Here is a 14,570-nt window from a genome sequence, read left to right on the forward strand (position 1 = left end):
AAAAGTCTGTGAATTATTGCACGTAGAGTAAGTTTCATATGTGCCAAGAAAATAGGTTATGAGAACACATCTGTAAATCAGGGATTGTATTTTTCAGTGATGTATAATTGTAAATTGGTATTATTTGTATACCACATTTATCACACACTAATGCATCTATACATTTCTATGCAAAATATGGGCGGGATGTACTAAAGGGAAAATGCGTCAAAACAGGGGTTTTACCGCATTTTCCTATGTACCATTAGCCGTCCGCCCCGTCTCCGCCTGGCAGGGTATCGCCACCCTCTGGGTGGGGATACCCTATAGAAGCCTATGGGCTTCTATCGCCGCCCGCCGTCCGTGCGACCCCCCCTCCAGTCCTCCCTCGATCTCCTCCTCCCCCAGCAGGTGTCACAGCCGGGAGGACATCCGGCTGCAGGGGGGAGGAGGAGACGCAGGGGGACACTGACAGCCGCCGGGATGTGACAGAGACCCCCGCACACCACATTACAGGTATCGCGGGGGTCTCCGTCACCGCAATGTTAGTACATATGCGGTAGCATCGTGGCGGCTGGCAGGCAAAGGGCGGCGATGTATATTAATACATCCCGCCCTTTATCTGGACATGAGTGATGACTGCATGAATATAAATGATAAACCTGGTCTCTGAAATGCTGCCCAACTACAGCCGTGGCATATTAATTCTGCAATGTACAGTAGATGGGCCCTCAATCCCAGGAAGTTCCCTGTGTCACCACCCTGTACCCAACATTTTCCACAGCTGCTGGGAGTACAAACACTGATATCTGCATGACTTTTGGCTCCACCAATGATGCTGCAACTCTACTCCCCCTGGTTGTCCAGTGCAGCACTGTAACAGGGCTTAACTGCTACTTGTGCGCTGGCCATGTCCCTTAAGCATTTGATGTTATTATGTCACACAATGGTGGCATGACCACCAGCGCCAGGAATGACAGCACTGATCAAAGCTTTCTGATGATGCACCATGGAGCTGTAAGAGCTGCAGTATACGTCTGGAGCATCCGGAGGACACCTGACATGGCTATAAAGCAGTGATTCTTTCTGTAGGGGCCATGATTGGGCTGCAGTGCTGCCCACAGGGATCACTGGGTACTTGTGTATTTTGGCGGCGCCCCCGATGTCCGTCGTACGACGAACAGATCGCATCGCATCGCATGCCATGCACCCGATGGCATGCGATGCGATGCGACGCGATTTTGACCCCCTATACGACCAAAAATCGTATAAGCACCCTAAAGGGTGCTTTTGAGCACCCAAATGGGTGCTTACAATGTTAAATGCACCCCCACGCCACCCCCCACTATAAACGTGAACCCGAAGCGTGGCGAGCGCAGCGAGCCCGCGAGGGGCGGCGGTACGCGTCCTACGACCTTTTCATACCCCCACTATCCACGTCGGCGTGGAGTTGAGAATAGAATAGTGTGGCGAGCGCAGCGAGCCACCGAGCCCGAAGCGTGGCGAGCGCAGCGAGCCCCGCGAGGGGACGCGGATACCTTCACAGTTATACGCGTCCCCTCGCGGGCTTCACAGGTGTCCGTGGCGACGTGGACACCTGTGAAGCCCGCGAGGGGACGCGTTTACCTGTGAAGGTATCCGCGTCCGCTCGCCACGCTTCGGGCTCGGTGGCTCGCTGCGCTCGCCACACTATTCTATTCTCAACTCCACGCCGACGTGGATAGTGGGGGTATGAAAAGGTCGTAGGACGCGTACCGCCGCCCCTCGCGGGCTCGCTGCGCTCGCCACGCTTCGGGTTCACGTTTATAGTGGGGGGTGGCGTGGGGGTGCATTTAACATTGTAAGCACCCATTTGGGTGCTTAACATAGTATAAGCACCCATTAGGGTGCTTATACAATGTTTAATCGCATCGCATCGCATCGTATGGCATCGTATGCCATGTACAATGGCATACAATTTCAAAATTGTATGCCATCGTGCTCTATCGTACGATATCGCGTCGCATCGCATACCATCGTATGTGTTATGGTATGCGATGCGATGGGCGCCGCCAAAATACACAAGTACCGATCACTGTTCTCCGGATGCCCCTAGTTACAGCCCTAATCTAGTGCTAATAGTTTGTTACAACAGCGTAAGGAACTACTTTCATAGGCTGATGCCAAGCTGTTGTTTGTTCATAGTCAATAGCAGCTGGACATTTAGGGGGAAATTTACTAAGATGTGTATTCTACTTCACATGTGATGTTGCTATGGGCAACCAATCAGATCCTGTCTACTATCTTCTAGACCAGGCATTCCCAACCAAGGTCCTCAAGGCACACCAGCAGAGCAGGTTTTAGTGATATCCAGGCTTCAGCACAGATGGTTTAATCAGAATCCCTCATATACTAATTATGTCACCTGTGCTCAAGCCTGAATATCTACAAAACCTGCACTGTTGGTGTGCCTTGAGGACCGTGGTTGGGAAATGCCTGTTCTAGAGGGTACTAAATAAATAAGAAGTAGATTCTGATTGGTTGCCCATAGCAATGGGCAAAGCATCACCTGTGAAGTAGAATACACATCTTAGTAATTTCCCCCCTTAGTGTCAACGATGAACAGTGCTGGTATCTGAATGTAGCCAAGCATTAAGAATAATTTAAGGTAATGCCAACAATTTAAACGGTTGTGGTATATTCATCATGTTGACATAAGAATGTCGACTTGTACTAATTCTTACAGGCTCACATTGTCCGCATTGACCCGGTCGGCAATGATGAAGTGTCAACTTGATTAGAATGTCCACAAAACGTCTCTGGTGATTTAGTGATGACTTACCAGGTACAGTGGGTTTCAATGGCTCCAGTGACGTACTCTGGTTTCATTGGTCAGCTGGCGAATTACAGGTGCTTGCGGTAGTGAGTATCGCTAACCTCAACCCACCACCTAGTGCCTAACTCTGCCACTCGGCATTTCACATGTTGGCATTGTGAACTTGGCAATACTGTAGACATGTTAACATTCTGCAAGTGTCAACATGATCAGTGTCAACATTTTATATAGAAATTTTGACTACATCACAAATTATTTCTGGTTAAAACCAAGTGATTGAAGATAACCTAATTATTAGTAATGAAATGTATGATGCCCATTTAGTGTTTTTCTGCTTTTTCATTAAAATTCTGTATTAATGGGGAACAGCTTCTGGTTGCTGCTTGTGTGTAACAAGTGGGGCCTAATAAAAGTCGGTAATTGTGTTAAATGAGGGGCCACTCCATACGCTAAACTGTCAAAGGTCACAAACAAAATGATGGGGAAGATGAAGTGGTAAATTGGAAGGTGATAACACAGCAGCCAATCAGCTCCTTACTCATTTTTCAAACCCAGTCTGTAACTCGATTGGCTGTTATCACCTAGCCACTTTATCACTTCATCAGGCTTAACACCTTAGTACATCTGCCTCTCTATTTGTTGTAATGGGGCCTACAGAAATAGTGATTTAGGGAATGCCCCTACATCACTCCTTGTAGGGGCCATAGCAATAGCGATGCACGGCCCCATGCATCGCTATTGCCTTGTGATTAATATCCAACATTAATATTAATGAATAGGTTAATATGTACAAAGTTGCTCTAAAACAAGTAAGAAAGAAATCTCTGGGTAAAAGTTACCAGGTTTTCGCACAGACATTGGTGGTCTAACATGAGACTGTGCCTGCCTTACATTTATGTACTGTAAGAAGTCATTCAATTTACTTTCTTACATAGCTGAATGTAAATGCATGTACTGTTTCTAACCACTATCTTATAACAGATGTATATCTAATTAAGTAAGAGTTACTATGGCCCTTATTCTGATCTGTGCGGAAATTCCCGCATTCTTACGGAGCGGTCCGCACGCCACGGTGTTTTTCCGCATGCGGCCATCGTCCGTAGAAACGCCCACGTGTCCTCCGCATTCGGACGGACTCACTCTTTAAGAACAGGGCGTGTTTACGGACGACATACAAATCATGCGTGTGCGGGAGAAACACTCCGATTCGGCACGGTATTACAGAGTATTACAGAGTATGCTCGGGAATACCGCATCCGAACGGGAGCCAAGCGGTGCTACCGCACGTAAGCGGAGGATTTCCGCCAAACAACCCACTATGAAGTATCTTCTGCAATACATCACATGACCCACTTATTCAATTACCTTCCCTCATAAAAAACAGCTTATTTGTAATTGGAATCAATTAGATTCCAATATATCCTTACAAGCATGCCTAACACATGCATAGCACACATTAACCCTTACAGCAATGTAAGTGCAATGGTTTCTATTAAAGCACTGACAAGCGGACTATTAGTGAGTAATGAGTAAAGGAGTAGATTCTATTGGGTTCAGGTGTTAATGGTTGTAGTCATTAGGCGTACGTTCGCCTACCGCATGAACGAGTGGTGTCCGCAAAGCAATAGTACACTTGTGGACACCGCACATTTCTGCCCTTTTTGATCGCGTGCATTCGGAGTGGTTTCCGAATGTACGCCCCCCAACATAAGTGTACTCCCCCGTGTCCGCCCATGTTTCCGCCCCGTTTTGCCCACTTTGAAACTACGCCCATGTGTCATTCCGCATGACGCCCATAATACGCCCCTATTTCCCGAATGATAGCGGTGAACAGTTCTGGACGGTCTTTGTCCGAACTGGTACCGAGTCAAGGCGTGGCACATGCGCGTAGCGTTCTCCACGCATGCGCAGACGCCGTAAAGACGCAATCCGTAAGAACGCGGTAAAGTCCGCATCAATCAGAATAAGGGCCTATGTGCGGTGGTATGGTGCTTTTCACTATTGCTTTGCTGTGCTGGGTTTGTGGGATTGATTAGATGAAAGGGCTGCATGCTGTATTTCCAGTGAGGTTTCGTTGTATTCTCATTCATAGAAACATAGAATTTGACGGCAGATAAGAACCACTTGACCCATCTAGTCTGCCCCTTTTTTAAACATGTTGCCTCAAACAATATTTGATCCTTATTTTTTGTAAGGATATCAATATGCCTATCCCAAGCATGTTTGAATTGTTCTACTGTATTTGCCTCTACCACCTCTGATGGGAGGCTATTCCACTTATCCACTACTCTTTCTGTGAAGTTGCTCTTCATATATTTGAAAGTTTAATTCATGTCCCCCCTTTCCGTTCTCTGCTCTAAACTAAACATATTATACATACATACCCTCCAACTGTACCGATTTAGCCGGTACAGTACCGTTTTTTAACGGTCTGTACCGGCTAAATCAAAGTGTACCGAATGTACCGTTTTTTGGTAAACTGCTCCTCCGACTCTGGGATTTGTAGTTTTTTTCACAGCCGGCTGCTCTTCGGGGAGGTTGAGAGGGATAGCCGGCCAAACTACATCTCCCAGGGGGCTTAGGGTGCTAGTAAGCGAGTTCCGCTTCTCCAATCACACCCCGTTTTGTTGTCAACCCATGCGTCCAGGCAGAGGCGGGCTGGGCCGGGGGACATTCCCATTCTCAGCACTGTGGGCCGGCTGCTGGGCTTTCAGAGCTGCAGCATGGCCTGCCCTGCGCTATTGGCAGTGACAGAACCAGGCAGCAGGAAAAGTGTGAGTCGGCATGTGAGTCAGCTGAGTGAAGAGGCTGTCGACGGCTGCTACAGTCAGCAGTGAAGTATGCCCGCATCTCTGGCAGATTCCCCAACCCTACAGGTGCGTGTCCCTACCTCCCTACCCCTTCTCTCTGCCGCCAGCGAGTATGTGTCTGCCGTGCCACTCGCCAGAACAGTGTTCTCGCTGTATCCAATGTCCTACTCACACTTCTTCCTGTCCCGGCTATACACCTATAAATCTCAACACGCTGCCTCATCCTATGTCCACTTACTATATATATATTCCCAGTACACATTCGGAAAGTGGGGGTGACCACGCCCCCTTTTTACAATTGACCACGCCCCTTTCCGACTGTGTACCGATTTCTGACCCTCGAATGTTGGAGGGTATGTACATATAGAATCAATAAGCATATGCAGATTAACTGGCTCCTGAGTATGTCAGTCTGTGGTAGGGACACGTTGGGAAATAGCTGTACTTGTTCAGCAAAATTGCAGTAATAATGTTTTTGTTCAGGGTGGTGTAATATGCTAATAACGCTATACAAATGTATTGGGAGATATTGGAATAATAACAATGCAATATTATTCCCAGCAGGTCCCATAAAAATATACTGGCCGAAAAAAAAATTCCACAGTAGAATTGTGCGACTACCACATGACATATGTAGCGGACCTGCCTGCAAAACCCTTTGATATTCTTTGATAGGATAAAAAAATATTTGGACACAACATAAACTTAAATATATGACCAAATGGCTGACATTCTGTATTGTTAAGCATCTCACAGAATGAACCTGTTATACAATAAGTGCAGTAAACAGTGTAACTTTTCTCTTACTGGCAATTTGCATTTAGAACAGTAGGTGGCAGCAAAGATCTCATAAAATTAATCTGAATTGGAGTTAGAATGGAATTGTCATGTTGTAAGACTTAACCTTGCAATATTTCTGTACCGTGTGTGTAGATGTGTATTTATTTTGTGTCTTGGCCTAATCTTCTTTTTTTTAAAGATGGTAAACAAGTACAGGTACTTATGTAGTATCTGGGCTGCCGATTTTGTGATTGTATGCCTTACCTTAAGGCATACAATCAGATGCGATGCGATTCGATGCGATTTTGCATAGGATTCAATGTTAAGAAGGTCCTGTTCATTTCCCCACTATCCAAGTGGGCATAGAGTTGATTTTATATAGCGTGGCGAGCGCAGAGAGCCACCGAGCCCGAAGCGTGGCGAGCGAACGCATATTTCTTAAAAAGTATTCTGTGTCCCCTCGCGGGGCTCGCCACGCTTCGGGCTCGGTGGCTCGCTACGCTCGCCACAGGTTTATATCCAACTCCATGCCCACTTGTATAGTGGGGAAAGGAAAAGGACCCCTTTTTCCCATTGAATTCTATGTTAAAATGGACTCAGACCATTTTAACATTGAATCCTATGGAAAAATCTTGACCATCGCATCGCATACGATTTGGTCGCATGCGATGCGATGCAATGCGATCCGATCCGATCCCTAAATCGGACGCCCAGATACTACATAAGTACCCAAGTACATTATAAAATTATGTCTGTGGATGTTATATGCAGTTCTTGTCATTTCTTTTTGTTCTCTGAGCTTCATGGGTTAATTAAAGAGGAGTATTTATAAAAATTAAATAAAAATAATATGTAGTACTGTAAGTATGATACAGTATGATGCCATTGTAGTTGTAAATGATCTACTAAGACAGCCTTGTACATATGTACCAACACAGCAACCCTGGAAACTAATTAAAATGTTGATATCTATCTTTGTATATTATGTGCCTGATTCAGAGATGTACGCTAACTTGATGCAGCAGTCCACCTGCGAGTCCGCTCGCAGATTCCCGAGGCTGCAGGATGATTAACATGCTGTGTCATTGTGGGGGGTGTCTTCCAGGAGGGACAAGGCCAGGATCTGCTAGGCTGCACATGATTTTCTTGCCCTTGCAAGCTACCAGAAACCAGTCAGGCTAAATAAGCCTTCGCTTATGCAGCCTGGCCCAAACTAAACCGTCGCAATGATGATCTGAGGCACCGTCTACGGACTCAGCACTAGGTTCCCAAATGCAATGCTGCTTTGCATTTTGATAGATGAAACTGCAATGCCCACAAAACCCCCAAGGAAATAGCAGCACTGTACCTTTAAAAATTAACTAATTAGCTATTGGATGATCTTTATAATACATTTTATATTTATAATGACACAGATAAAACATATTAAAAACAAGGTAAAGTAACAGGTGATCCCACTTCCACACTAGCAGCAATGTAAGGAGAGTCCGTTCCTAGTATGCCTAAGCAGTTATGCAATAGTTACCACTCCTGGCTGGGTAGTCACATGAAATGATGGTATATTCCATAGGTCCAAGTGGTCGGCCCAAATCTTGGCACAAATTACCAGCCCACTGGATGAGAGTCAGGGAAACTTTTGCTGATTACGTCCCAGGTGGCCAGTAAGAGTGGTAGCTGATAGATGTAGAGTGAGAAGATGTAGATGCCCCTTAGATGGAGTGCGGGGTCGCTGATAAAAGGCTGGCCCGGACTGCAATCCTAGTTTGTGTTGGTGGAGGGTGGGCTAGCACTGGCTGGCGCGTTTCGCTGCACTTGGCAGCTTTATCACAGGTATATAATAAAGCCAATAATGTGCAACTCTGCTATTCCATCCATCCCTGAATCAGACCCTTTGTCAGAAGTGTGTGATTTTTTTATTATATCAGATGTGTGTAAGGTGAACTGCTTCTGTGCAATCATTATAAAACACTGGCTCTTTGCACAGCAGCAGGATAAATGGAGCGTAAGACAAAAGCTAATTTCCCAGAATGACTGCATACAGATTTTCTCATTTTTTTCACCCCTATTTTACTCATATGTATCTTGGTGTCTTTTATACAGGAATAGTAAATTAGCATTTTCGCTAGAGGATGTCTGCTAATCACTTGTATTTTTCCTAATTTGAAACACCTCAGTAGTTTTCCTACACTCAGAAGCGCTGTAGATTGTCGAGAACTATCGCAGCATGTGCTCACAGCATCTTTGTTCTTTGTGAAACGATTATTCTTACAATTTGTTTTAATTACTGTAACAACCATTTTGTTTGTTTTGCAGGTATACTGTTCACCATGTTGGTATTCGGACCAGCCTGTGGGTTTATCTTGGGGTCTTTCTGTACCAAGATTTACGTTGATGCTTTACTTGCCGACACCAGTAAGTGTTTCCATGTATTCTGCCTACTAATGATTATTAGCAGAAAATAGATGCTTTTTGCCTCAATTAATTATATCTTAATACAAGACCAGTTTTCCTCTGTATATAAAGCCCAGTGGCATATGGGTAAAGGTGCCCAAACACTTATACAATTTAGGCACCTTTCACCCGATTCTGACAGAACCAGATGATGAATCGGGTATAAACTGCTCAAATTGTATGTGCCTTACCTCCGATTCCGATCTGATGCGCAGTCCCGTGCACATCGGATCGGAGCCGGAGGTCCTAAGGGCTGCAGGTAGGAATTGTCGGATCCCACAGCCCTTGCTGGGATCGCAAAAGATACATTGTACGCAAACATCCTGCTGCCCGAGAAGCCCGGAAGTTCCCCGGTGGGCAGTAGCAGAGGCATCACATGCAAGATACCTTGGCTTAGTGTATGGGCACCTTAAGAGCTCATGTACACATGGGAAATATTAAGGGCACATTTTATCATAAAGAAAGCAACACAAGAAATTATAAACTTAAAAGTTATAAACGTGGATACTGTAAGTGATGTGGTGTGAGGCAAAGTCAGGTCCTCTCTTACGTCGCGGACTTACAGTCTGCTTATTATCGGCAGGTTATACCTAGTAGTAAGATATAGACCTTGGATAAGTGTTAGGTCTATCTAAACAGTATAAAACGTTAGTGGGAAGTACTATAATGCTTATACTATATTATAATAATGCTTCGTATGGGATGCTATTAACTGCACCAGAATACGACGTATCCTTGTGGTGGCCAAGACAATCTCCAGGTCAGATGCGTACGGTACCATAGATCGCATTGGAATCGGAAGTAAATGACATAGGATATTATTATAGTTATTACGTTTCTTATATAGGGCACACATATTCCGCAGCGCTTTACAGAGAATATTTAAACATCCACATTAGTTCCTGCCCCAGTGGAGCTTACAATCTATATTCCCTCTTGGGGTAATTTGTTGGAATCCAATTAAGCTACCAGTATATTTTTTGATTGTGGGAGGAAACCGGAGTACCCGGAGGAAGCACACGCATGCACGGGGAGAATGTACAAACTCTGGACAGTTAGAGCCATGGTGGGTATCGAACCTATGACCTCAGCGCTGTGAGGCAGTATTGCTAATCATAACACCATCCATGCTGCCCCTTTTCACTCAATTTATTAGCCCTTTGTCTTCATAATTACATTAAGATAATAATTGGAGTCTCCCCTATCTAGGATGTGTAGTAATGGGTCCCATTACTTGGTGGGCCCTTGGTAGTTAACACTTTTGTACCTCTACATATCCTGTCACGCAGAAGCTTTAATGCTCAGAAAACATTGCATCAGTGTTGGCAATCAACTATCCATGCTGATTATGTTTTTCCCATGCAAGGTGGCAAATGATAAAAGGTGTCCTGATACTACCAAGCATCCTTTGTGAGAGCCTCAGAGAACAATCCTAAACTCTATACAGCTTCTTCAGAGTTTAGTAATGTCCATGTGACAGAGGTAGGCACAGGACCACCAAAAACTTGCTCATGCCCCTGTATGAAGGGGGGGGGGGGGGGGGCTGGCATTGCACCATTGGGTTCATTTTGAAGATGCTATGTGCAGAACCGAATGGACAACATGTGCTAAATATGGAGTTGCTGATCCATCTTGTGTAGCACGGTTAAGGTCAGTGGCGGCTCCAGAGGTTGGGCTGAAGCACAGTCCAAATTTCAAATAGGGGGGTCACCCCAACTGCCATTCCAAGTGTTGCCCAACATTGCTGGCAAAGACTTACTGGCAGTTGGCATGCCTTCCCTTTTTGAATTTTGAACTGCACTGCAGAACCCCCTCTGGAGCTGCCACTGGTTAAGGTGCCTTTGTAATTGTAGGGTTATCCCCTACTCCTTCCCCAATTGGAAAATCTGGCTGAGCATTGTCCTTCACCTTCATCAATGGAGATTGGCTTGAATGCTATAACTCTCCATTACAGCTGGTAAAGTACTAGCATCCATCTAGCACCACCATACGGTGAAGCAATGCTTCTGCCATGTTTCCCAACAAGCCCAAAGACTGAGTGAATTGCAAAAAGAGTACAAATGGAGAAAATAATTTAAAATAGGTAATTTAATTTTTGCCATAGTTTTTCCTGTCTTTTCTTTAATATATATATTCCATTTATTTTGTGTTCTAGGTAAACTGGAGATCACTCCAGAAGACCCACGATGGATCGGTGCATGGTGGGCAGGGTTTCTGCTTTGTGGTGCCTTACTCTTCTTCTCGTCCCTCCTGATGTTTGGATTCCCACAGTCTCTCTCGACTCACATGGATGACTCTGAGGAGAGCGAGCAGACCATGCTACCTGACCGAGAGTACGAGCAACCGAAACCAAGTAATGGTGTCCTGAGGCATTCCACTGAGTCGGGGGATGGAACATCCTGCTTTCAACAGCTCAAAGGTAACTTCATATAATCTACAGTAAGAGCACACCCCATCTAATATAACTCAGAGGTAACTATATATAATCTACAGTAAGCTTACATCCCATCTATTACAGATCACAGGAAATTCAGGTAAATGCAAATAAAGTCTAATAATCTACCTCTGAGCTCTATTGCATTCCATCTAAGGCTTGAGCTACACATAGCGGCCAAGTTCCGTTCAGCGGGACCCACATAGCCGCAAGCAGGCTGTGTAGGGTCACACACAGAATTGTGGCCAGATCTTGCTAAATAGGAACCTTTGTAAAGGCTCCTTCTGGCCAAGCGGGACCCACTTGGCCGCTATGTGTGTTCCCAGCCTAATACAGCTCAAAGGTAACTGCATATACAGATCTGGCCAAACTTATTTTACATGCATCACAAATGCAATCAGCCATGCCTGCAGGCAACCTGTTCATGGGAGTGTACACACCATGCAATCCTGTGGACTGTTTGTGCATAAATTCCCAGGAAAACTGGTTGCGATATACAAACCACGATTACAAGAAATCCTGGGTAAAATGAGGTTGGAAATATCTGTAATCTACAATGAGATTGCAGCTCACATAATACTGATCAGAGATAACTGCATATACAGATACCACAGTAAAATTACAGCCCATCAAATACAGCTCAGAGATAACAACATACAGTATAATACAGCTCAAAGATACAGTAACTGGATGCATATAACCAGTACAAGGGAGAGAGAGAGATTGCATATCTCCCAAAATGACCCATGCCAGGAGGGACAAACTGCTCTGCCCCTTGACTGTCCTCTTAGCAGCAAGCGTATGCTGCACTTAACGCTAGTTAAGTGGGGGGATTACGTTCTTTGACATGTATTATCAGTGCACCTAACGTGCGCTAGGGACAGCCCGCCGAGTAACGGTAGGCGGGATTGTCCCCTGTAATCCCCCCAGCGAGCCCCAATACCATATGGGAATGCCCAGCATTTCATGAGCATTCCCATAAGAATGCTGGGCTTTCTCAGGCTAATGAGGCCATGACGGACATGCGGGGGGCGGGCACAGGGCGCCTGCAGTTTAGAGTCACTATATAGGTGTCTCTGAACTGCAAGCGCTGGAGAAATCATTCGATGGTCGCCATCAAATGATCCCTCCCCCCCCCCCATGCTAATGGATGATTATGTAAATTATCAATTCGCAGCTGTGCGGGGGGTTGTGCGAGCGAGTGGGGGGGCAGCCGGCACTGCATGCAACGGGTGGCGTCTGATGGTCTTCAAGGCTCGGGGGCCCTGGTCAACAAACTTGTGGAGGCCCCTATCGATAAAAGTGCTTCTGAGAAGAGGTGATTCGTACAGCCTCCTTCACTAAGCCATACCCGCCAGCTCAACAGTGAACATGTCAAAGAAAAAATGGTGGGCACACTCAGTGAGTAAACCATTAAAATCTGTTTACTATATAAATAAATTCTAGCTAGATGCCCTGACAGCACTTTGTCCCTGAGTGCGGGAGGTTCAACCAGCGGCAGTTTATCACAGTGCGCCATATGGAGGCAGAGCAGCGGAATCGTAAGGTTCAGGTCATTTTCTGAGATGTATGTGAGCTTTGAGACGGTGGTTGGCCTCTAATGTGTTGGGGCCACAAAACGACCACCCCTGTCACTCCTCCTTGGATCCGACCATGAAATTATGGCTGACCAGCCATGCTCTATAGTAACCCGTGGACTCCAGGGTCGCTCACAGTGAGGATTCATTGACAAAGTGATTGACAGGAAGGACCATTCGAGGTAACAGGGAGTTTTGGCTAAAACACAGACATGTGGAGGCAGTTTTCAGGGCATGGCATTGCCTGGGTCTGCAATCCCATATGCATTAAAGATGGCTCCAGCGTCTCAGTGTAACGCGAACATCCTGCATGATTGTAGGGTTACTCCGAAGGCCAATTATCAAAGGATTGTCTGTGTGCAGTTTCTCAGATTAGCAAACACCAGTCGGCACCTCAACACAAATCCTGCCGGCTGACACAGTTGCATATTTGCGCACATTATTCGCGTACTGCGTTGCAGCTGTCAATCCAATAGAGTACAATTATGAATCAGGCCCATAATCTATAGTAAATATAGGTGGAAGCTACAGACACACCTCTATTGCTGTCTGGAAAAGCAGGTGTCTCACTAACAAGTAAACTGCTAAAAATGAGTGTTAAAAGATCAGTTTAAACAGCATAATTGTGAAAGGTCCCTTAGTTTTGCCTCTCACACGTTCACACCTACAGGTCATTGGTGTCAGTCCCCATTTTACACTACTCAATATTTTTTTGCATACAAGCAGGACAGTCTGCATCCTGTTTTCTGTTAATCTCCGCAGCTCTTAGACCTGTGCCGTCTCTATGGGATCAAAGGTGACCAGGATAACATTTGTGGTATCTCAGGCAGAGAGGTGACTTGGGGTCATTGACTACAAAACTTTGAGGACAGTTGAGTTTAAATCAGGACACATTTTTTAAAGTTTAAAAAAATGCCCTGGAGCAATCAACTCAAATTACAAAGCAGCAATTGAAAACCAAGGTCTAAGTTGTCTAAATAAGTTCATTTCAGTACATTGTGCAACCTGTTTCTTTCTCTCTCTCGGTTCAGTGTAAATACGACCATTTGGGCATTACAGTAAAACCACATGTATTTACAGTTGACATATATGATAACTTTATACAGCTTAGGGAATACATATAGTTGGCCGGCGAACAGGCTGGCGATGGTCAAAATACCGCCACTGGCATACCAGTGGAGGGAATCCCAACAAGGGTCCGGTATGTATACCCACCTTCATCCTGCCCCCTCCTAACCCTTCCTATCTGCAGCATAACCATAACCCACCCTGTTAGTGCCTATCTCTATCCTTTCTTCCCCAGCCTAAACCTAACCATTTCTCCCCACATGCCTAAACGTAATCCACCCTCAATCATTGTCGGGATTTCAGCACCGGTCTTCTGGCCTTGAGTCAAGATTCCAGCATCGCTATTCTGACTGCTGGCATCCCGACAGCTGGTATTTTAACCGCATTCCCAGTTTATTGGGAGTGCAGCTATTCCTCAGCATTAGTTATATGACCCACAAACAGTGCCTTCAATGGCCACCTTATGCACATCATTTATTGAGATCAATCCTATTATCTGCGAGGATCTTGTGGTTGCGAGTCACCGGGGCATGGCTGCACTTTACGGAGGTCCGAATTCGCAAAAAAATGCTCCCTGACCCATACATCTGAAATGTTTGTGGAACGTCAGACTGACTTCAGCCACAAAGGAAGCGAGTATGTACTGTATGCTGTTG

The 14,570-nt window shown here is 45.5% G+C and overlaps 1 protein-coding gene across 2 annotated transcripts in view; it reads left to right on the forward strand.

Annotated features, from left to right (window-relative positions):
* Positions 1-14,570, forward strand: part of SLCO3A1 (solute carrier organic anion transporter family member 3A1) — a 266,549-nt gene that overhangs the window by 166,340 nt on the left and 85,639 nt on the right. For both annotated transcript variants that reach the window (XM_083184233.1, XM_083184232.1), the window contains exons 3-4: positions 8,698-8,796; positions 10,991-11,254. In XM_083184233.1, coding sequence (XP_083040359.1) covers positions 8,698-8,796; positions 10,991-11,254 — 363 coding nt within the window. The remainder of the gene's footprint in view (positions 1-8,697; positions 8,797-10,990; positions 11,255-14,570) is intronic.

Source organism: Crinia signifera, chromosome 4, assembly GCF_055691185.1.
Source record: "Crinia signifera chromosome 4, ASM5569118v1, whole genome shotgun sequence".
Taxonomy (NCBI): domain Eukaryota; kingdom Metazoa; phylum Chordata; class Amphibia; order Anura; family Myobatrachidae; genus Crinia; species Crinia signifera.